We start from the raw sequence: 24642 nt of genomic DNA, 5'->3' as shown, positions 1-24642 counted from the left end.
ACCTCTATCTGTCTGTTTATGCCTCTCTCTCTTTTACTGGCTTCTGGTCAGGCTAAGGGAGATAGAGACAGAAGAGAGACAGGGTTGGAGGGACTTTACTCGCTCCCGGATGGTGATCAGAGGCATACCACTGAGCTGAAGAAATCTACAGGTTCAGTAGAGTTCATTGTTTCCAATCTTAGCCATGTTACACAGTAACTTTTATTAATAGCATGTGAATGACATTTGAAAAGGCTTTCAGTAAGGTCTGGCCTATGTTGCCTTGATTTCTAGGTGACAAATCCTGAACGTTTGATTTCCAAATATCCTCTTTAGAAAAGAAGAAGTGTATGACAGTGAGTGACAGCAGAGATCCAGCGTAATGATTCCTCATTTTTCTCCTTGACTATAGACACAATAACAACACTCCTAGACATACAGACACACATACATCTGGAGCAGATCCAGGATGGAGCTGTACCTGGCCTTTCTGCTGGGGATCCTGCCCACTGCAGCTCAAGGTACGACTCAACACCTGTTTTCAACTATACTGCATCATATTGGGATTCATGTGTTGTGTTGTTGACATTGTACTCACATCTCTTGTGTCCTCCATACTTTTACATATATATTACCAGACTAAAATGCAATTTTTATGCAGCGGTGGAAAAAGTACCCAACTGTCATACTTCAGTGAAATAAAGGATGCCTAAATAGAAAATGACTCGAGTAAAAGTGAAAGTCACCCAGTAAAATACTACTTGTGTAAAAGTGCAAAAGTATTTCATTTTAAATATACTTAATTATCAAAAGTAAATGTAATTGCACAAATATACTTAAGTATCAAAAGTAAAAGTATAAATTATTTCAAACCAGACAGCACAATTTTCTTGTTTTATTATTTTACGGATAGCTGCAAGCACACTACAACACTAAGACATCATTTACAAACGAAGCATTTGTTTTTAGTGAGTCTGCCAGATCTGAGGCAGAGATGACAAGGGATGTTCTCTTAAAAAGTGTGTGAATATGGCAATTTTTCTGTCCTGCTAAGCATTCGAAATGTAACTAGTACTTTTGGGTGTCATGGAAAATGTATGAAGTAAAAAGTACATTATATTATTGAGGAATGTAGTGGAGTAAAAGTAAAAGTTGTCAGAAATATCAATAGTAAAGAAAAGTACACATACCCTAAAAAACTACTTAAGTACTTGGAACCACAGTTAATTTGAATTACATTTAACTAGGCAAGTCAGTTATGAACAAATTCTTATTTACAATGACAGTATACCAGGGAACAGTGGGTTAACTGCCTTGTTCAGGGGCAAAACAACAGATTCTTACCTTGTCAGCTCAGAGATTCGATCTGAGCAACCTTTCGGTTACTGGCCCAATGCTCTCACCACTAGGCTACCTGCTGCCCCAATACCTGATATTTAAGTATTTGTAAAACCAAATACTTTCAGACTTTTACTCAAACAGCATTTTACTGGGTGACTTTCACTTTAAGTTGAGTCATTTTCTATTAAGATATCTTTACTTTGACTCAAATATGACAATTGGGTACTTTTTCCACCAAGTGTAATGTTTATGTCCAATGGCCGATGAGCACCACTACGTTTTATCTATAATTTCTCTTCATATGACAAGGATTGAAAAGGATTTGCCAGTAGACTTTTGACTTGATTCATGATGATGACTGCTTGTCTAGCTTGCTATGTTAACATGATCAGTCCAATCAAAGCTATGGTAGATATAATATGATTTTACATAATTGTATCTGTGACCAATGACCTTGAGTCTTCTCAGGTGGGCACTTCTAATGTAAATCTATGGCAGCACTCAAGGGGCTTGAATTTTCGACATCTCCCCGTAGATTTTGCAGTGACGTAGTGTCCCCATGAGTGACAGAACACTGAGCCAATCACGGCACAGCTAGAGAACATTACCAATCCCTACGCTCCATATTTTCCCCACCACCACAGAAAGCACTGAGCTAGGCTGAAACACCTGCATTTTGGATCTGCCTTATTCAAGAAAGCAAAACATCTTTATCAACTCAATGATTTTTTAATAACAATGTTTGCAAACTGATGTGACATGTTGTAATGCCAAAATAACATGCGTACAGGGCTAAACAGGTTACAGCCCTGAATAATGTGTCGCCACTGGTCGCCACTCTCTCGCCCTCTCTCTTGCTACGCCTTCATTTTTGAAGAAATGTATTTGTTCAAAGCTGTTAAACTATTGTCTTTCTCTTTCTTTGAGTCAACTACCAATCACATTTATGCACTGCAGTGCAAGCTAGCTGTAGCTTATGCTTTTCAGTACTAGATTAATTCTCTGATTCTTTGATTATGTGGACAAAATGGCAGTTCATGCTGTAAGAGCTCTGATAGGTTGGAGGACGTCCTCCGGAACTTTTCATAATTACTGTGTAAGTCTATGGAAGGGGTTGAGAACCATGAGCCGGAAGGACGGAAACTAGCTTACCTCTGGCTACACCATGGTGCTACCCTACAGAGTGCTCTTGAGGCCACTGTCGACCTTCATTGCAAAACAGTGTGTTTTAATCAATGATTTGGTGACGTGAATATATTTAGTATAATTTTATCTGAAAATTATGGCGTTTTTAATGTTTCATTATTTTTATTTTTATGAGCCTCTTTTGGTAGGACCGTAATGTCCTGTACATCAGCTGCTGTTCTTGTTCCATTGCTCAACAGCCATTTGATAGGGAGCTAGTATACTTGGAGTCCATAGGAAGGTGGTGTGTAATCTGATCGGGAAGTCTAGACCCAATCGATAATGAATAGCCCAAAACCATGAGCACTCCCTCACTTTGACACTGAGGTTGAGCTGTGGACTGTGGTAACTAAGAAAATCTGCTGAACAACAAAACTCAGTTCTGCTTTGAGATAAATCAAAAACAAGACATACTTTACATGAAAGAATGAATTGAGACAAAACCTATTGTAATTTTCAGATGTTGTTTTCTGATCCATGCTTTACCAGATACAGGAGAGTGGATGCTGAAATAAATCCACCACATGAGAGCCCAATAGAGCCCAAATTAACTTTTGATCAAATAAGGTGTTAGAGAGTTAAAGGAGGACAAGAAAAACATGCTATTTGAAGCCATATTCTACAGTAGCTTTATGTTCTTCAGACTTCCTTGGCCCCTTTATGTTCTTCAGACTCCCTTGGCCCCTGTGACTTTCTTGAGTGTCTCAAAGACGGCATTGTTTGTCCCTGTATCAGCACATCACCAGCAGTTAGCTTTGTCACACCCAAAGGACATATACATGGTTTTACCACCCCATGCAGCTCCCTCTGTCTCACTCTGACCCTTCTGTTTCGGGAAGAAAATAAGGAATTCAAAGATGTCTTTGTTTGTTTTTTTGTTGGTGTTTGTGGGTGTAAACGGGCCAGGGCATTACCATAGTCTAGGAGGGTGGTTCTCAAACCGTTCCATGTATTTTTATTTAAACCTTATTTAACTGTATTTAAGATGTACAGTGGGGCAAAAAAGTATTTAGTCAGCCACCAATTGTGCAAGTTCTCCCACTTAAAAAGATGAGAGAGGCCTGTAATTTTCATCATAGGTACACTTCAACTATGACAGACAAGATGAGAAAATCACATTGTAGGATTTTTTATGAATTTATTTGCAAATTATGGTGGAAAATAAGTATTTGGTCAATAACAAAAGTTTATCTCAATACTTTGTTATATACCCTTTGTTGGCAATGACAGATGTCAAACGTTTTCTGTAAGTCTTCACAAGGTTTTCACACACTGTTGCTGGTGTTTTGGCCCATTCCTCCATGCATATCTCCTCTAGAGCAGTGATGTTTTGGGGCTGTTGCTGGGCAACACAGACTTTCAACTCCCTCCAAAGATTTTCTATGGGGTTGAAATCTGGAGACTGGCTATGCCACTCCAGGACTTTGAAATGCTTCTTACGAAGCCACTCCTTCGTTGCCCGGGGTGTGTTTGGGATAATTGTCATGCTGAAAGACCCAGCCACGTTTCATCTTCAATGCCCTTGCTGATGGAAGGAGGTTTTCACTCAAAATCTCATGATACATGGCCCCATTCATTCTTTCCTTTACACGGATCAGTCGTCCTGGTCCCTTGCAGAAAAACAGCCCCAAAGCATGATGTTTCCACCCCCATGCTTCACAGTAGGTATGGTGTTCTTTGGACGCAAATCAGCATTTTTTGTCTCCAAACACGACGAGTTGAGTTTTTACCAAAAAGTTATATTTTGGTTTCATCTGACCATATGACATTCTCCCAATCTTCTTCTGGATCATCCAAATGCTCTCTAGCAAACTTCAGATGGGCCTGGACATGTACTGGCTTAAGCAGGGGGACACGTCTGGCACTGCAGGATTTGAGTCCCTGGCAGCGTAGTGTGTTACTGATGGTAGGTTTTGTTACTTTGGTCCCAGCTCTCTGCAGGTCATTCACTAGTTCCCCCCGTGTGGTTCTGGGATTTTTGCTCACCGTTCTTGTGATCATTTAGACCCCACGGGGTGAGATCTTGTGTGGAGCCCCAGATCGAGGGAGATTATCAGTGGTCTTGTATGTCTTCCATTTCCTAATAATTGCTCCCACAGTTGATTTCTTCAAACCAAGCTGCTTACCTATTGCAGATTCAGTCTTCCCAGCCTGGTGCAGGTCTACAATTTTGTTTCTGGTGTCCTTTGACAGCTCTTTGGTCTTGGCCATAGTGGAGTTTGGAGTGTGACTGTTTGAAGTTGTGGACAGGTGTCTTTTATACTGATAACACGTTCAAACAGGTGCCATTAATACAGGTAACGAGTGGAGGACAGAGGAGCCTCTTAAAGAAGAAGTTACAGGTCTGTGAGAGCCAGAAATCTTGCTTGTTTGTATGTGACCAAATACTTATTTGCAAATAAATTCATTAAAAATCCTACAATGTGATTTTCTAGATAGTTGAAGTGTACCTATGATGAAAATTACAGGCCTCTCTCATCTTTTTAAGTGGGAGAACTTGCACAATTGGTGGCTGACTAAATACTTTTTTGCCCCACTGTATTTGATATATTCCAGAACTAGCACACCTGACTCAACTAGTCAACTAATCATCAAGCCCTTCGGCGTGTTCCTCTGCCCAGGTGTTTCTACCACGTGCCAGATCTTACATGCCTGGATATGTATTTTATGTATCAGCTAGCCATATACTATTTTATAGCAATCTGGTGCCGACCGTACTGTCGATGACGCAACATGCAACCATTAGTTGATGCATGCAACATCTGAGCAGCGACCCTTGACTAGGTAAATCAGCTGAACTAGTTCAGGGCTACAACTAAATTATGAAATGTCTGTGGGTCCCTGAGGGACTAGTAAATGTGTCTCCATTCACTCCCGTTCTCGGTAGCATGACATCGATATAGAGAAGAAAAGCAGAAGTGAGAGAGAGAATAGGATCTCTCCTTTAGAGCCAGACTGGCCAGTTCTGTCATTTGTTTCCTGAATTTGTGGTGTCCAAGATGACTCTTAATCCTAAACACAGAATGACCAAGAAGACATTCAGAAAAAGAAATAGTGATTTGAGGTTTAAATCTTGTCTTGACAGAGTTGGCTGAAATAAAAACCAGTTGATATAACCATGTTTAGGAATCAGAGTTTCCTGGTCATGCACAGGGTGGCAGGTAGCAAAGTTGTTAAAGAGCATTGGGCTGAAAGGTTGCTACAGTAGTTCGAATCCCTGAGTCGACTAGGTGAAAAACTTGTTTGTCCAGGGTCACTTGTGCAAATAACACATTTCCATTTTACACCTGACACTTGTACATGTGTGAAACAGGACAAATATAAGCACCCCCTATTTGAAAAACGAACTAACCAATATGGTGCTTTCAAATCATGACATCAGTTATATTCTGGTCAGACGTCTATAAAGATGCCAGAGTTTCCGACTTGGAATTCCGAGTTGGATGTCTGTTAAAAAAAAGCTTTTTCTGAGTTCCCATTAGTCTTGAACGCACTGAAGTCAGAGATTTCCCACTTCCGAGGTCCCAGTTGTTTTGAAACGCGTAGATTTATGATCTCATCTCTATGTTAACCTCCTCAGAATGGCGGCGTCCTGTGATCAAGCTAAACTCAGAGGTCGTGGTTGGGTCTGAAGTAGTACTGAACCCTGGCACCCCATTGGTCCTGAGGTGTGAGGGGGATGGGCCAGTCAACTGGCTGACCCGGTTGTCCAAACACAAGAGCTTAATCTCCAAGGGCAATGGGAGAGTCAGAACCTTCAGGGTGGACCGCCCCTCTGCAGAACACACTGGGACATATAAATGTGAATATACCAGTGTGAACGTCAAGGTTCGGGACTTGTTCTCTACGGTGCACGTGTATGTGAAAGGTAAGCTCAGAAGAGGAAAGAGTTACTGTTTGTTTACCATACCTGTAGAGACGGTGTGTTGGCCAGTATCCCTCATTCTAACACATCCCCCCTTCTCCACCAGACCCAGACAGCCTGTTTTGGACCAGCAGCGCATCCCTGCGTGTGGTGAGGAAGGAGGGGGAGGACCACCTGCTCCCCTGCCTGCTGACCGACCCAGAGGCCACAGACTTGGGGCTCCGCATGGACAACTGTACCTCCGTGCCCCCAGGGATGAACTACACAGCAGACCCCCGCAGAGGCATTCTCATCCGCAACCTCCACCCCAGCTACAATGCAGACTATGTCTGCAGCGCCAAACTCCACGGGGTGGAGAGGACTTCCAAGACTTTCAACCTCAACATCATCCAAAGTAAGTAGGTTGAGTGTTGTGGAGGGATACTTTACTTAAACTTACATGCTTGATCAGGCCCATGTACCATACTGTACTGTAAAATTGCTATGTATTCAGGAACAAGTATTCGAATTGGCAAAGGAGTTTGTGCTTTTCTTATACATGCTGTGTTCCTGGTTCCCTCTGTGTCCAGGGCTGCGTTTCCCACCTTATGTATTCCTGGAAAAGGATGAGTATGTTCATATCGTGGGCGAGAAGCTGAGCATCCACTGCACCACACACAACCCCAACTTCAACTATAATGTTACGTGGAATTACACTTCCAAAAAGGCAAGCACTTTCAGAGTATCTGGAACAACCTATTTGTTCCACTGTTGGCCAAAATAAAATGCATGACAATATGTCTTGACAATGACATTATGTTATTTTCCTGTCTCTTCTTACAGAGATTTACAATAGAGCAGAAAGTCCAATCAGTTGACAGTAACCGTCTGGACATTGAAAGCATCCTGACCATCCCTGTAGTGGACCAGTCAGACACAGGCAACATTACCTGCATCGGCACCAACGAGGCTGGAGTCAACAAATCTACCACCTCCCTGATGGTTGTAGGTAAGTTATTGGATAACTCTAATACAATTCAGGCACACATGGGGATATTAGAACACATTCCAGTCGCAGAACTGGATCGTGAGAATCAATGCAGACTGTATCAAAACATTTTGCAACAGAAGCTTTTTTTGGGGGGTGGACAAGTTTAGGAAGTCCCTCTCTGTTTCAGTGCCTAATGAAAACACTTCTGGCTGACCTTGAAGATAACCACTCCCATGTCTCTCCATGTCTCTGTCCAGAGGAGGCCTACATCCGTCTTTCTCCCCAGCTGTCCTCCAAGCTGGCTCACCAGGGCCTGTCCATTGACGTGAACGAGGGGGAAGACCTGAAACTCAGTGTCCTGATCGAGGCGTACCCTCAGATCACAGGCCAGCACTGGGACACCCCTACAGCCTCCTCCACGCAGGAACAAACCTTTACACGTTATAACAACAGGTGGGTGGTACTCATACAACAACAAGATGAAGAGCACTGACTGAGTGAGGAGTGATCCTCTAGCTGTTTTTAGGAAGGCGTTTGGGGCTTTGGGACTAAAGGGCAGCAACAGAAAACTGTATTTTAAAATGTTCACAGATCAAAGGCTCACTTGATCATAATTATGCAGTGCATTCGGAAAGTATTCAGACCCATTACTTTTTCTACATTTTGTTACGTTACAGCCTTATTCTTAAATTATTAGAATTTTTTTTCTTCCAATACCCCATAATGACAAAGCAAAAAACAGGTTTCTAGAAATGTTTGCAAAAATAAAAATAAATAAAAATAGTGTACATAGTACATATTCAGACCCTTTACTTAGTACTTTGTTGAAGCACCTTTGACAGCGATTACAGCCTCGAGTCTTCTTGGGTATGACGCTACAAGCTTGGCACACCTGTATTTGGGGAGTTTCTCCCATTATTTTCTGCAGATCCTCTGAAAGTCTGTCAGGTTAGATGAGTAGCCGCACAGCTTTTTTCAGGTCCCTCCAGAGATGTTCGATCGGGTTCAAGTCCGGGCTCAGGCTGTGCCACTAAAACACATTCAGAGACTTGTTCCGAAGCCACTCCTGCGTTATCTTGGCTGTGTGCTTAGAGTCATTGTCCTGTTGCAAGGTGAACCTTCGCCCCAGTCTGAGGTCCTGAGCGCACTGGAGCAGAATTTCATAAAAATCTCTCTGTACTTAGCTCCGTTCATCTTTTCCTCAATCCAGACTAGTCTCCCAGTCCCTGCCGCTGAAAAACATCCCCACAGCATGATGCTGCCACCACCATGCTTTACGGTAGGGATGGTGCCAGGTTTCCACCAAACGTGACGCATGGCATTCAGGCCAAAGAGTTCAATCTTGGTTTCATCAGACCAGAGAATCTTGTTTCTCATGGTCTGAGAGTCCTCCAATCTGGCTGTCATGTGCCTTTTACTGACGAGTGGCTTCTGCCTTGAGTGCTGCAGAGATGGTTGTCCTTCTGGAAGGTTCTCCCATCTCCACAGAGGAGCTCTGGAGCTCTGTCAGAGTGACCATCGGGTTCTTGGTCACCTCCCTGACAAAGGCCCTCTCCCCGGATTGCTCAGTTTGGCTGGGTGGCTAGCTCATGGAGTCTTGGTGGTTCCAAATTTCTTCCATTTAAAAATGATATAATCCACTGTGTTCTTTGGGACCTTCAATTCTGCAGAAATGTTTTGGTACCCTTCCCCAGATCTGTGCCTCGACACAATCCTTTCTCGGAGCTCTACGGACAATGCCTTCAACCTCATGGCTTGGTTTTTGCTCTGACGTGCACTGTCAACTGTGGCACCTTATTTAGACAGGTGTTTGCCTCTCCATATTATGTCCAATCAATTGAATTTACCACAGGTGGAGTCCAATCAAGTTGTAGAAACATATGAAGAATGATCAATGGAAACTGGATGCACATGAGCTCCTTTTCGAGTCCCATAGCAAAGGGTCTGAATACTTGTGTAAATGAGGCTTTTCAGTTTTTTATTTTTAATACATTTGCAAAAAAAAATAATAACTCTTTCTGCTTTGTTATTATGGGGTATTGTGTGTAAATTGATGAGGACATTTGTTATTTAATATATTGTTGAATAAGGCTGTAACGTAACATATTGTGGAAAAGGTCAATGGGTCTGAATACTTTTTGAATGTACTGAAATTCAGAATGGGGAAACTGCAGAAGATTTGAAATTAGCTGATGTTTCCATTTATTTGTTTATCTGGCACAAACTCAGACGTCACCACCACCGGTCCAAAGAGTTCTGTACTATGAAACTAGAGTTAAGGGAAGGAAAGAGCTAATGTTTTACCACCGCTATGACACATAGCAGTAACTGTCTAAGGAGAACTAGCATGTATTAGTCACCAAACCACACAACATCTGCATTCATTCCACTTTTGTCCCAGTTAAACATTTCCAGTGACTACAATAAACTCTTCGAAAAAAAGGGTTCCAAAAGGGTTATTCAGCTCTCCCCATAGGAGAACCCTTTTTGGTTCCAGGTAGAACCCATTTGTGTTCCATGTATATCTCTCTGTGGAACCCAAAATTATTCTACATGGAACCAAACTAATTCTACCTGGAAACAAAAAGGCTTCTTCGTAGGATTCTCTTATGGGGACAGCCGAAGAACCCTTTAGGTTCTAAATAGTACCTTTTTTTCTAAGAGTGTACAGTCATGGCCAAAGGTTTTGAGAATATTAAGGTTCACAAAGTTTGCTGCTTCAGTGTCTTTAAATATTTTTATCAGATGTTACTATGGAATACTGAAGTATAATATCAAGCCTCTTGAGGATTGACCACAAATTCTCAATGGGATTAAGGTCTGGGGAGTTTCCTGGCCATGGACCCAAAATATTGATGTTTTGTTCCCCGAGCCACTTAGTTATTACTTTTGCCTTATGGCAAGGTGCTCCATCATGCTGGAAAAAGGCATTGTTTTGTCACCAAACTGTTCCTGGATGGTTGGGAGAAGTTGCTCTCAGGGGTTGTGTTGGTACCATTCTTTATTCATGGCTGTGTTCTTAGGCAAAATTGTGAGTGAGCCCTTGGCTGAATGTTGTGAGTGAGCCCACACATGAATGTTCTCAGGATGCTTTACTGTTGGCATGACACAGGACTAATGGTAGCGCTCACCTTGTCTTCTCCGGACAAGCTTTTTTTCCGGATGTCCCAAACAATCGGAAAGGGGATTCATCAGAGAAAATGACTTTACCCCAGTCCTCCGCAGTCCAATCCCTGTACCTTTTGCAGAATAGCTGCACAAGGTACAGAGAAGAGAGAAGTGGCTTCTTTGCTGCCCATCTTGACACCAGGCCATCCTCCAAAAGTCTTCGCCTCACTGTGCATGCAGATGCACTCACACCTGCCTGCTGCCATTCCTGAGCAAGATTTGTACTGGTGATGCCCCGATCCCGCAGCTGAATCAACTTTAGGAGACGGTCCTGGCGCTTGCTGGACTTTCTTGGGCACCCTGAAGCCTTCTTCACAACAATTGAACCGCTCTCCTTGAAGTTCTTGATGATCCGATAAATGGTTGACTTTGGTGCAATCTTACTGGCAGTGAAGCCCTTTTTGTGCAAAGCAATGATGATGGCACATGTTTCCTTCCAGGTAACCGTGGTTGACAGAGGATGAACAATGATTCCAAGCACCACCCTCCTTTTGAAGCTTTCAGTCTGTTATTCGAACTCAATCAGCATGACAGAGTGATCTCCAGCCTTGTCCTCGTCAACATTCACACCTGTGTTAACGAGAGAATCACTGACATGATGTCAGCTGGTCCTTTTGTAGCAGGGCTGAAATGCAGGGGAAATGTTTTTGGGGATTCAGTTCATTTGCATGGACTGTTCAATTAATTGCAATTCATCTGATCACTCTTCATAACTGGAGTATATGCAAATTGCCATCATACAAACTGAGGCAGCAGACTTTGTGAAAATTACTATTTGTGTCATTCTCAAAACTTTTGGCCACGACTGTAGATCAGGTTTGTTTTTCACTCAGGTATTCCGCTACCCTGCTGCTCAAGAGGATGATTGCACAGGAGCAGGGCCAGTACACCTTCTATGCCAATAGTTCCATGGCCAACGCATCCATTACATTCCAAATCCAAATGTATCGTAAGTAAAGTATGAGTACAGACATACTAATACACAGTGTCAGTTCATACAATAACCATTCTCTCTGAAGAATACATTTTCATTTTTCAGCACAGCATCTATTGAACATATTTGTCTCTATGTTGAGTGTGTGAGATGTATTACTTGACCATGCCACTGACTTCCTCTGCTCTCTCTTGATTGGCAGAGAGGCCGGTTGCCGTGGTGAGATGGGAGAACATCACCACCCTCACGTGCACGTCGTTCGGTTACCCTGCTCCCATAATCCTCTGGTACCAGTGCTCTGGAATCCGAACCACGTAGGTGTTAGAGAGGGCACAGTGGTATGATATTGCCATTGTAAAAGATAGTCTTAATAAGTATAGTATGTATTTTAAAAAATATATATAATGACGTATTAGGTATCATAACTAAATGGGGAACTCTATCCTATCTGTGTCTTGCTATTGAACAGGTGCAATGAGAACGCAACAGGTCTCCAGATGCCTGCTCCTCTCTTGGCCCAAACAGTCGAGGTCCAGAGGGAGGAGTATGGAGCGGTCGAGGTCCAGAGCGTCCTGACAGTGGAACCGTCCAGCCATAGGATGACCGTGGAGTGTGTCGCCTTCAACCTGGTCGGAGTCGGTAAAGACACCTTCGCCATGGACGTTTCCAGTAAGAGCCAGAGCACGGTCACCCATGGTTATCCTCAGGCTTACTGTCTTCTCCTTAGTTCATACTCCTTTTTCCTGTGTCATCATAGTCAAGCACATGAGCTGTACATGAACTGTCTGTTCTTTTGTTTATTCAGATTCACAATAGCCGTTACTTTAGCTGCAGCTACTCTTCCTTGGTTCCACATAAACCCATAACAAAGCCATCACACACAGAATGTTCTAAGTGTGTCATCACCAGACACCCTGACTCTTCTCTCTGATTGGATAGATATAATGTTCACCTCCACTCTATTGGGAGCAGCTGTTGTGCTGGCCCTTCTCCTCCTGCTACTCATGGTCCTGCTCTACAAGTACAAACAGGTAGGACACAAAACACCCTCTGCAATATAGAAAATATACTAACAGACCAGTATGTAATCTCATCTAAAATAAACTAGGTAAGAAACTGATATGTTCATGAATAGAGTATTGACAAATATATGTAGTTTGAAATCATTGTTACCTTTAGTCAAAGAAACAAGGAGAACCCTTAGTTATTCAAATGGTTGACTAATGAATATTTCCTTCCCTCTGAAGAAACCGAGATATGAGATCCGGTGGAAGATCATCCAGGCCAGTGAAGGAAACAACTACACCTTTATCGACCCAACTCAGATGCCGTACAATGAGAAGTGGGAGTTTCCCAGGGACAAGCTCAAGCTAGGTGTGTGGCCTTTTCTTAGAAAGGCTACTGCAGTGGTTTGGTTCTTGGAAGTTTGATGAAAAATGTCATTTGGCCTTACTACTGTTAGGCCATACAAACACATTGAATAACAGATTCACTACATTTGTTCTGAAGTGTCTGTTCTATATCTGAGAGATATAAGAAAGATTTTTCTGACATGTATTTGACCCCTTATTTTTGGCACAACCTATCTCCATATACAGTGCTTCCATGAATTATTTTAACTGGTCATGGGGGACCTTCAGAGGAGTCTTGTGAGGCTTGTGGGCATCCTAAGGCAAAAACAATGGACATGTACGTGTTTGTGAGAGACTTACCTTTCCACAGAGAGATCATAGTAGTGTGTAGCCCAAACTGTTCGGACTCTACAGACAGAAGTTGGCAGATCGGCGTGTACGGACTACAGAAGAGTCCCAAGAAGCTTGTTGGGGTAGTAGAGCAAAACTACGACTCCCACAAGGGGGTTAATTTCAAAACTACGACTCCCACAAGGAAGTTAATTTCCTGAAATTCTGCACATTTTGCCATGGAGCGGAGAGACGTTTTTGAAATTGTATAAATCATTTCATGCAATTCTGCTCATTTTGCCATAATGTGGGAGCACATGTTAGCAGTTTTTAATATGATAACTGATGATTAATGGGCCCCATCCCGTCGGTAATTCGACCATGCTTACTACAAGTTTAGATAGCTGGCCGCTAGACTAACTTACCATGCTAGAAAAACATTGCTGACATGGGCTAATTGACTGCTGATGCACAACCAAATTTTGACATTGCACCTCGTGTATTCTTCTATTCTAACTATCAACAGTAATTTGAGACCTCGACTGAATTATTATTGACATTTTTTTGTTGTGAATTTGCCAGTTGCCCATCCCTGGGTTAGATATTCCATACTGTATGGTGAATGAGTGGAATCTCAACACCATGTACAACTGTAAAGTGTATTTATTTACGGGAAAGAAAGGATATTGACATACAGTCAGAATAGAAAGTGATGCGTTGGATGTGTGACCCGCAGGAAAGATCCTAGGAGCCGGGGCCTTTGGGAAGGTGGTGGAGGCCACAGCCTATGGTCTGGGGGAGGACGACAACGCGATGCGAGTGGCTGTAAAGATGCTCAAAGGTAAGAATCCATTGAACAAGTTTTTTAATTTTTAGTTCAGGAGTAGAATTGATCAAAGTCTGAGAAACCGTCTGTGATCACAGTGGTACGGAGGTGTCATATGATTGGGTTTCTCTTTCTCTCTGTTTATTTATCTATCTATCTGTCTATCTATCCCTTCCTGCAGCCAGGGCCCACTCAGATGAGAGAGAGGCTTTGATGTCAGAACTGAAGATTCTAAGTCACCTGGGACAGCACAAGAACATTGTCAACCTCCTGGGAGCCTGCACTCAGGCGGGTGAGACTGAACACAATAAAACACACCCTCCTATCTGAAGAAGTGCAAGAGACATTCAGAGAATTACACTACCTGTATATTTTTGTAAATGCATTTGAGTCAAGTTTCGTACTATGTGGAAGTTTGAAAGTTTTCTCAATTTATTATAAAACATAAATGTTTCTTATCTCAGGACCTGTACTGGTGATCACTGAGTACTGTAGTCATGGCGACCTTCTGAACTTCCTGCGACACAAGCAGGAGACCTTCCTGAACTTTGTCATGAACATACCAGCGGTACCAGAGGAGACCAGTGACTACAAGAACCTCTGTGAGGGGAAACAGTTCATCAGAAGGTATGGATAATGTTGGCACCAAGCCCATGAAAAAGAAGGTGTACTCTGACTCACCTTTATTCAGCATACAGAGAAAGCAGTCTTGTGAAGTAACCACTTTGTGTGATTTACCACCTCTCGACCCTCACCCTCCTCTCCTCCCCTGATCCCGTTCTCCGCTCCTTCTACCAGTGATAGTGGGATATCCAGTGTGTGTTCTGACAGCTACCTGGAGATGAGGCCTGGTCCCCAGCCTGTCAACTCCTCTCTGGGTAATTGATCCGTCTTACTCCCTTTTCTTTTATCTAGCACCACTCATTGCATTGGTTCAGTTGGACATTTCTATGAACATAAAAATTCTATTCTATCAGACTCTGTGTGTGAGGATGGTGGGCCGGACTCGTGGCCGTTGGACATGGAGGACCTGCTGAGATTCTCCTACCAGGTGGCTCAGGGCCTGGACTTCCTTGCAGCCAAGAACGTGAGTCACATCAACACAAAGTTTCACAACAAAGGTTGCGAAACAAGGCTTGTATAAGTATACTTCGCAGTTTGAGATTATGTTTGATGAAAATTCAGCATACTATAGTTAGAAAAAAATCTATAATCTCTTGGAAATTAGAGATGCACTTTGTGATGCCGTCGTAAGCTACTGTAACTGATTCTCTCTCTGTCTGTCTCAGTGTATTCACCGGGACGTTGCAGCTCGGAACGTCCTCCTGACAGACCTCCGTGTGGCTAAGATCTGTGATTTCGGCCTGGCACGTGACATCATGAATGACTCCAACTATGTGGTGAAGGGCAATGTGAGCAAACAACAACAACAACAACCTCAATAACATGTTCCATGTCAATCAAGAAACATTCACGTGTGTTTGTTATGCGCTTCCTCGCACCATGTGTCTATAGGCGCGTCTGCCAGTGAAGTGGATGGCTCCAGAGAGTATCTTTGACTGTCTCTACACTGTCCAGAGTGACGTCTGGTCCTATGGGATCCTGCTATGGGAGATCTTCTCTCTAGGTGAGCTGGCAGAAACCTAGATTTCTCAACATAATAGATTTTTATATCTCTGGTGAAATCATTCAGTCGTTCTTGTTTAGTTGTTTAATTCATGTGTCTTTGTTTAATTTCTTTAGGAAAGAGCCCCTACCCCAGTATCCTGGTGGATACTAAATTCTACAACATGATCAAGTGTGGTTATCAGATGTCTCGACCAGACTTCGCACCTCCAGAGATGTAAGTTACAGATTCAGGGCTTTTAGGTTTAAGTAACCTTGTCCCCAGGCCAATTGGGCTTCATTGGGATACACATTCATGTATACTACAATATCCTTTTATAATATTCTGCAAGACTGAACAAAGACCCCCTATGTTCCAGTCATACCCCTTTTTCAGCATTTGTAATAAAAGTACATTTATTGTGCCATAGAAGCATTAAGCATGGCTGATTCCAGATTACTTGGCTGGAGTTCTGAGCCCTACATTGAAAAAGTAACAAAGCTCTCCTCCACAATCAAACACCCCATAGAAACAAGAAATAAAGAGTGTATTTTTTAATATCTCCAAGGCTCCATACATCTGTGTGAGTCGATTCGCTGTGGTTGCCACACTGCCCGGAATAACTGTATTGTGGGTCCGGAGACAGAGCGACAGAGGGGGACTGAGACTGAGTTAGGACTTATTCATCTGGGCCCCTTTGTGTGGGGATGAGTCAGTCCTTGGTCAGGCGTGGTTCTGCGTGTTAGCCACATGATCAGCAGGCTGGGGCCCGAAACAGTGCCATTTCACAGACCAGGCAAGGAGAAGACTAGAAGGACTGTAGTGGTGTTTAGGAGGGGTGCATCTCCGGTGTTCGAAAGACCACAGAGCTCTATATTGAGACAATCTTCTCCATGATGCTTGAGGGCCTTGTAGAACGACGAGGAATGATACAAAATATTGTATTTTCTTTACGGTATCGGAACCAATATGATACTTCAAATCAAATTATATTTGTCACATGCGCTGAATACAACAGTTGTTTACCGTGACATGCTTTCTTACGAGCCCTTCCCAACGATGCAGAGTAAAAAATAACACGAGAAATAACATACACAAGAATCAAGCTACTGTATATACAGGGAGTAGCAGTACCAGATCAATGTGCAAGGGTACGATGTACAGTATTTGAGGTAGATATTTACATGAAGGCAGGGTAAAGTGACTGGGCATCAGGATGGATAATAATTAGAGTAAGAATAAAGAAGAATAAGGTAATCATGTGTTTATGTCCCACTAGGTATACAATCATGAAAATGTGCTGGAATCTGGAGCCAACAGAGCGACCGACCTTCAGCAAGATCAGCCAGCTGATTGAGAGATTACTGGGTGAGGAGCCAGAACGTCCAGATCAGGTAACACAGACAAGGGGATTGATGTTTACCATGGTAGATGAGCTGTATATCTCTTATCAGAAGAAAACAGCATCTACCCTATGGACAGCATAAAACATGTTTCATTGTCAGACTGGATTGACCAGACTTAAGCATTGTTTGAAGATAGCAATACTGTAACTCATGAATGAGTATTTGTTTTGAAACCTGTTCTCTTCAGTGTTCTACTCTCCTGTCCCAGCAGCACCAGAACATCCAGCTGCAGCAGGACATGACGGTCGAGGAGTTGGAGCCGTGTGATGATAATGATGAGCCTAAGTGTTGTGACGGCTCCTGTGACCAGTCGTGTGAGCACGAAGAGGAGGAGCAACCACTGGTGAAGACCAATAACTATCAGTTCTGCTGAAAGCATAATTCTATTTCTATGTCTGACAGCTCCGACATCATCAAACTGTCCACATTTTGATCTGGAATTCATCCACTTTCTATCTTCTCCTGCTCACTGTAGAATCATTCTGGGAGCACAGAGCCAAAGAAATGGAATTGTGATATTTTGTTAAAGCATTGAAAATCAGTTTTTAGGCCTGTTTTACACTGTATACAGACAGGAAGTAATGTGGCTTGTTATATCCCATGACAAGTTTTGGAAAAACAAAGGCGATAGATAGTGCCTTAGTTGTGTAATTAATATATATAATGCCTTATTTTACATGAATTACTCTTATTTGTTGTATGTTTTGGAGATGATCTTTTAAATCTATGCACCAAAGATGCATCTACCCTGACAGAACAGATTGTGTTGCTCACAGCTTTTTGTAGGCTATTTGTACTTTTAATGTACATTACATTCTTCTGTAGCCACTATGGTGAGGGTTTATCTATTATTTGAGGGAAATGGGAACGAATGCTGGTGGTGTTTGAATTGACATTTGTCAGCGGGTTCACTTTCACATTGTAGGACTACCTTTTTCAACATGCTATGCAGCAGCAAGACAGTAGCAAACAATGCAATTGTATAATTTGTGCTTAGTTTGATGCTGGACGTAATAACATGAGATGCAATCTAACTGGGGACCACATTCCATGTATTGTCCTTCAGCATAAACATGCTGCATGAAATGCATTGAAATGGATATTGAGATGCTATTTACATCAATGAAAGCATGTGTATTGTTTAAAAAAAAATCTCTAGCCATAGTTGTTTTGTATGACAGTCACAATATGACCGAATCACGCAGCTGTCTAAATGGCACAAGATTTTAGTTGTGCGTTAACCAATATTACTTCAGACTCAGCCAGTCGACATATAGCCTATATGCTATATGCTACAGTAGGGAATGAAAGGCAGATAAAACTGTATAAGGAAATCTGTGGATCACAGTATTGACAACACAAAGGCTTTGTTTTTGATTGATTCAATCGATTCTTTATTTTTGTAACACTCAATATTTTGATGTTCATTCATTCGTCACTTCATCATTTTTGGGGGGTCAATTACGCTGTAAAAATGTTGATTCATTGTATTGAATGTAGAATTCAGCTAATACTGCCTACTGTAATTATGATGATTGCAGATACAAGCTCTACGTCAAAGTGAAAAGCTATATGTCAGCTGTAAATCCGAATTGTTGTAAGACATTTACTCGGATTGTCAGCAGCTATTCTGAATACTGAGTTAAAAGGAGAGAAAACTATGAGCTTTTTATTAAAGGGAAATTAAAAAAAAAATCAGTTGCATATTCATCATCTCCAGCACCACCCCAACATCAACATGTGAAAATGGCGCATTTCTATGTTTATTTGTAAAAAAGATAAAGATAACTATTTCCAATGACATCATTGGTGTGTGTGGCTGATGTGAAATGGCTAGCTAGTTAGCGGTGGTGCGCGCTAATAGTTTTTCAGTCGGTGACGTCACTTGCTCTGAGACCTAGAAGTAGTTGTTCCCCTTGGCGCGATGGGTAACGATGCTTCGTGAGTGACTGTGGTTGATGTGTGCAGAGGGTCCCTGGTTTGAGCCCAGGTTGGGGCGAGGAGAGGGACGGAAGCTATACTGTTACATTGATGCTGTTGATCCAGATCAGTGGTTGCTTCGAAAAAGGATGAGGTCAAAAGGGGCGTGATTGTGGCTGATGTGAAATGGCTAGCTAGTTAGCGGTGGTGTGCGCTAATAGTGTTTCAGTCGGTGACGTTATTCGTTCTGAGACCTAGAAGTAGTTGTTCCCCTTGCTCTGCAAGGGCCGTGGCTTTTGTGGCACGATGCTTCATGGTTGATGTGTGCAGAGGGTCCCTGGTTTGAACCCAGGTTGGGGCGAGGAGAGGGATGGAAGCTATACTGTTACATGTGCATAATGTGATTTTAAGCATTTATGAGTAGGCATTGTCATCTAATTGCTTGATGTCATTGGAAACACAGGCTGCCGTTACACGATGAAACTTTCACGCAATTTGAGTTGCTTTTCATTGCTTCGTGAAATAATAAGCAACTCATCTGCAACTTGGTTGCAAGCAACAGCCAATCAAAACAAACGCTTTTGTCACATTATTCATTCGAAGGTTAGGAATTCTGACCCAGTTGTCATGTCAACACAGCTGTCAGTGCTGTGCAGCACAATCAGTGGTCAAGGTTGACAGAACAGAGACTAGCACAACAAGAGATCATATACAAATGATTGTACATGGTTTAGCAGTCAATAAATTATATTTTGAAAAATGTCCACCATGATCTGTGCTAGCTAGCTGTGTTGGTGTTAGCAATGTCATTTTGGCTAGCTAACAAGCTAAATTGTACATAATGCATATCTTCTATATCCTTGCTGTTACAATAACCAAATGGTTGGATAAACAATAATTTGTGAAACCACAATGTAACGCAGCAGAAGACATGGGGAGATTCTCAAACAAGCAGCTTCAATTTGATTGGCTGTTGCATGCAATTTTAATCACGTTTGAGTAGCTGCATGTAACAGCAAAGTTGCTTGAGATGATGTCACTTGCAACCTGCAACTGTAGCGAAAATGTCGTGAAAGTTGCTTCATGTAAGTCCAGCCTTATCTTCCACTATCTTTTTTTACTACAAAATATAGAAATGCACAAATTTCACATATGTTGATGTTGTGGTGGTGCTGGAGATGATGAATATGAAGTGAAACATTTTTAAATGTCCCTTTAACTGTATGTATGATATCCATTGAGTATACCAAAAATTAAGAACTCTTGCTCTTTCCATGACCGTCTGACCAGGTGAAAGCTATGATCCCTTATTGATGTCACTTGTTAAATCCACTTCAAATCAGTATAGATGAATGGGGAGAAAGGTTAAAGAAGGATTTTTAAGCATTGAGATAATTGAAACATGGATTATGCACCATTCAGAGGGTGAATGTGCAAGACAAAAATGTAATTGCCTTTGAACGGGGTATGTTAGTAGGTGCCAGGTGCACCGGTTTGTGTCAAGAATTGCAATGCTGCTGAGTTTCATGCTCAACAGTTTCCCATGTGTATCAAGAACGGTCCACCAACCAAAGGACATCCAGCCAACTTGACACAACTGTAGGAAGCATTAGGAGTTAGCATGGGCCAACATCCCTGTGAAATGCTTTCGACACCTTGTAGAGGTGGGGGTGCAACTCAATGTTAGGACGGTGTTCCTAAGGTTTGGGATACTCAGTGTAATGTAAATGTTGTTTTTACTTTACTGCTTGAAGGCAAAGGACAAATAATTTGTGGGTTATCCTTTTAGTTTATGCTAACCAAATCACAGTATGGTTTCTACAAGGACAGTAATTACATTCACAGACAATGTGTCGAAAACTCTGAAACTTGAATAAATATATTTTTCTGGCTTTCCTTGGAAATATGTCATTTTCCATTTACCCTCGCCTTCAAAAACAAAACATTTCAGCCTAGATACTCTATTGTACGTCCTAAGAAAGAACAAATAGGACCACAACAGGGAACAAAATGCTACATTCCTGTGAGTTTTAAACTCAGTCCCCATTTTGGATACAATAATGTCTTCTCTGCGTTCTTCTGAAGTTTCATTCCATGTTGTCATGGCAGGTTGATCAATACCAGACCACCTAAATAGGAAGTAAGAATCACCCCAAACAAAACCACAGGAAGTTGATTCAACATAAATAAATACTTTTTCACTTTATTTAGAAAGTCTTGAGCAAAACCACTCAGGAAATGTCATCATTTAAGCTTGAACCGGCCAATGGCACGTCAAGTGACCGGGCGATGCCAGTGAGGGAGGCGTGCCCTGCTCAAAATGAAATGGAGGTCCGTGCCACACGCTCATATTGTTAACGATGCAGCATGGTGCATCGTTCAGAAACATACATCTCTTTTCCATAAAATATGTTTGAGTTATGAAACTATTTTTCATTGTGAAGGCAGATAAAGCGTTTTTTAAATCAAAAGTAATGCCTTTCGCATGTGAAAACACAGAATCCTACTCATTACGGGGCATTAATAAAATCCACTGATTGTTCTCTTGAAATTCCGTTCGAGCAGCTGAGATAGAACAGTCCTGACATTTGGAGCCACTCCTCCAACTGGAGTTTAGGCACAGTCTCCTGTAGTCCTTTCACATCTGCCATGAGGCAGATGAGAAAGGTTGTCTACTTGAATCTTTGAAAACATTTACGTTCAAAGCAGAGGATAAAACATCAGAACAGTCTCACTGATAATGAGAAAGCACGAGAGGTCATTAAATACACACAGTTATTAAATCATAATAGACGTCTAGACCAAACATTAAGCACTCCAAGATTGAAGTTAGTCAACATGGACAATATGCTCTATTCTAAAACTATGTGAACATTCCTTCAGTCAAAGTAAAGCAGAGGGCAGTAACTGTAGTAGCGTTCAAATTTAGACTCTTCATAGGTTCCTCTTCTCTCACAAAGAAAATGAATTGCCCTTATTTAGATGTATTTCAAGCCAGCAATTTCTCTGCTGGACTGATGAGAGAATAAGTTACAGACTATGAGTCTGGTTAGCAGCAACACCTCTGCTTCTTTGAAAACACTTAAGCATCACTTTTTGCACCTTACATTGAAGGCCTCCCAATACAATTTGTCTGTTTGTCATGTCAATAGATTTAGTAAATGTTGTTGAGGCATGGTTGTCTAGCTAGCCTTTTTCATAGACTGACAGACTGAATGGTTGATTGACAGGTTGATTAACTGAGTAATAGTAGAATGGATTATGGTGGATAACTGATTGACTGATCGATTGATTGATATTCTACTGGATGGATTGACTGGTGAGTTGTATGCGGCTAACTGATGGAGGCAGATCTTGGACAGCTCGCCTGCGGTGAGGTGTGGAGGGTGTCGCGAAGAGGCCGCTCTGAACACATATATACAGGGAGATCAGAGAAACCAGCAACTCATCCTGTCAGAGATAAAAGAGACACGTATCAATCTCCTAAACACACACAAACACAATCAAAACAGAAATAAACACACATAGAGACATCACTTACACCAACACAGGGTCCCTACCCTGTTGCTCTCTGGTTGCAGCCATCTCTCCACAGCAGTCCCGTATGCCTTTGAGCTCCTCTGCACTGTGCTCGTCCAACCGGTATGGTCTGAGCTGGCCCTCGTGGATCAGACGCACCACAACTGACGGGTCAGCCGGAACCCACACAACATGTAATCAGTAAGTAGTGGGCATTATTTGTGTCCTGATATTGTGCAACAGTGTTTTTTCTACTTGATGTGAATAAACATCAAGTGGGGGGGGGGGGGGGGGGGGGGGGATGATATAGATGCGTGATGGTGACGCTGCAGGGGAACGCTGCCTGCTCAATGCCTCACTCTCCATGGCCAGTCAGACGTCATCCACATGTACCTCATTTGGAGCCCCGAAGTCTGGCCACGTAAACTACAGGAGGGAGGGAAGAGGGAGAAACACAGGTATCCACATAAATACAACACAATGCATGCAGACACAGCTTGAAGGTCCTGAAAACAAACCAGGCTAAAACAGACTAAATAAACCACAGAGGACACAAATGAAAAATGTATGCAAAAAAGGACAACTAAATATCTCTATTTTTACGGCTGTAGGATCTGTGGCTCTTCTAATAACACTGAGACCGAGGTGAGCCCTGTGTACACAATACACATCGAGTTACAATATACACATTTACAACTACAGTACACATTAATAAATGCATGTTAAAATACACAAAAATACGCAGAAATATGCAAGTCTCTTTGCAGACCCTCCCTGCCCACCCAGTCTCTATCCGCTCTCACCTCCACATTCCTGAGCTCCAGCACGTTGTGTGTATTACCGCTGGCTGGTACATCTCCATCTTGGGGGCGATGCCATACACACAACACAGGTCATGTCATTGTAGTCCCTCACCGTCAGACACTCGAAGCTGTGTAGGGCCACACCTTCAAATCAAATGCTATTGGTCACATTCAGCTGGAAATAGGCTGTCTGGATCAGTGTATCAGTCAACAGCCAGCGGTCCTCTAGCCATGCTACAGAAATATGAGACAAAACACCAGAGACACATGAACGGTGGTGACCTTTCCTTAAAGGTCACCACCGTTGTTATTGTTTTAGTTGCAGAGCTGAGAAGCTTCATCCAGCATGGTAAAAAAAACTATGCAGTACATATTGTGCTCTTCTATCACACGTGTGATGATATCAGAGGGTATAAAACAGTGTTTGTTGTTTGCAGTAACTTCTTTGTTGTTGTACTATCCCAAACGGAAGTGGCCGTTTCATCATTAAGGATTCCAGATTTAAACCAAACTATTGTACAAAACACCAGGAATGTGAAACAGTGACTAACCATTGAACTAAAACAAAAACAAAACTACACAAACAAATCTTCTCACCTCTGTCCTCCCGTAAACAGGGATAGTGACATAGAGCACAGTGTGTGGCTGTAGACTCATAGAACCGTGGCCAGCCTGACTGGACCTGCACCTCCCCAGGCCTCCCTGGTCCTCCTCCAACTCCTGGTCCCCAGCCTGGGTGGTAATGAGGACCACCTGGGTGGAGTTGAGCTCCTGGATGTGGGCCAGGGTGTCGTGGAGCTCAGCCTCACTCTCTGAGATCTGCAGGGCATGGTGTAGCAGCTGCAGGGTGGACTTGCGCTGGAGCTCCCTCTGGGCTGAGGACAGGGTCTGGTATGCGTCTAACAGAGCTACTGAACCACCCTGAGAGAGAGAGATATAGAGAGAGAGAGAGAGAGAGAGAGAGGGGGGGGGGGGGGGGGGGTAGGGAGAGTGAGCGTAAGAGAAACAGTTCAGGAGGGGGAAAGGGAGGGGTAGAGGGAGAGGTAGGGATACAGGAGACAGGGGGATGGAGAAGTAGAAGAGGAACGAGGGAAAAGAAGTGAGAGAGGATGAGAACAGAGAGATGAGGTTAGAGAAGAGTAAGGAAGAATTCAGATGCCAACAGCGAGACAAACAGCAACACTAAAACATTGCGTGATTCCCTCCAGCAGTGCACAGATAGGAGTCAACCTGTGCCCAGCACATGCCCCTTTGCCCTCACACTTTGCCTCACTCTTTTTTTTAAACTTTGAATTGTTGGGAAAGGGCTCATAAGTAGCCTAAATTTGTAAAGTCGACACCTGTTGTTTTCGGCACATGTGACAAATACATTTTTAAATTAGATTGCGAACGCCCGGTATCCAAACAAACATGGCTTGAGATGTGATCACCAGTCGAG

General features: G+C 42.6%; 1 protein-coding gene across 2 annotated transcripts; it reads left to right on the top strand.

The window, feature by feature from the left end:
• Positions 1 to 372: 372 nt before the first annotated feature.
• LOC109864649 (macrophage colony-stimulating factor 1 receptor 1-like) lies at positions 373 to 20774 on the top strand. 2 transcript variants are annotated; one of them, XM_031798057.1, is made up of 21 exons: positions 373 to 500; positions 6086 to 6373; positions 6477 to 6764; positions 6940 to 7076; positions 7193 to 7358; positions 7598 to 7793; positions 11342 to 11457; positions 11645 to 11756; positions 11912 to 12111; positions 12382 to 12473; positions 12690 to 12816; positions 13861 to 13965; positions 14132 to 14242; positions 14415 to 14577; positions 14749 to 14828; positions 14928 to 15037; positions 15240 to 15362; positions 15466 to 15577; positions 15694 to 15793; positions 16836 to 16950; positions 17174 to 20774. In XM_031798057.1, the coding sequence occupies exons 1-21, from the start codon at positions 449 to 451 to the stop codon at positions 17333 to 17335; spliced, it is 2955 nt and encodes a 984-aa protein (XP_031653917.1). In that variant the 5' UTR covers positions 373 to 448; the 3' UTR covers positions 17336 to 20774. The 2 variants fall into 2 exon arrangements, with proteins under 2 accessions (XP_031653917.1, XP_031653916.1); XM_031798056.1 differs by having other exon boundaries at positions 390 to 500; positions 17171 to 20774.
• The last annotated feature ends 3868 nt before the right edge of the window (positions 20775 to 24642 follow it).

This window comes from Oncorhynchus kisutch, linkage group LG19 (assembly GCF_002021735.2).
Source record: "Oncorhynchus kisutch isolate 150728-3 linkage group LG19, Okis_V2, whole genome shotgun sequence".
Classification (NCBI taxonomy): Eukaryota; Metazoa; Chordata; class Actinopteri; order Salmoniformes; family Salmonidae; genus Oncorhynchus; species Oncorhynchus kisutch.
The sequence above is the reverse complement of the archived record's forward strand: the minus strand, read 5'-3'. Positions and strand labels throughout refer to the sequence as shown.

What these genes read in the sequence shown, in the direction of transcription:
- LOC109864649 (XM_031798056.1), top strand. Translation starts at nt 449, where the DNA reads ATGGAGCTGTACCTGGCCTTTCTGCTGGGGATCCTGCCCACTGCAGCT. An exon ending in GGTGCACGTGTATGTGAAAG is followed by an intron (nt 6,374 to 6,476) that starts GTAAGCTCAGAA and finishes CTTCTCCACCAG; the next exon opens with ACCCAGACAGCCTGTTTTGG. An exon ending in AGCCAGAACGTCCAGATCAG is followed by an intron (nt 16,951 to 17,170) that starts GTAACACAGACA and finishes CTCCTGTCCCAG; the next exon opens with CAGCACCAGAACATCCAGCT.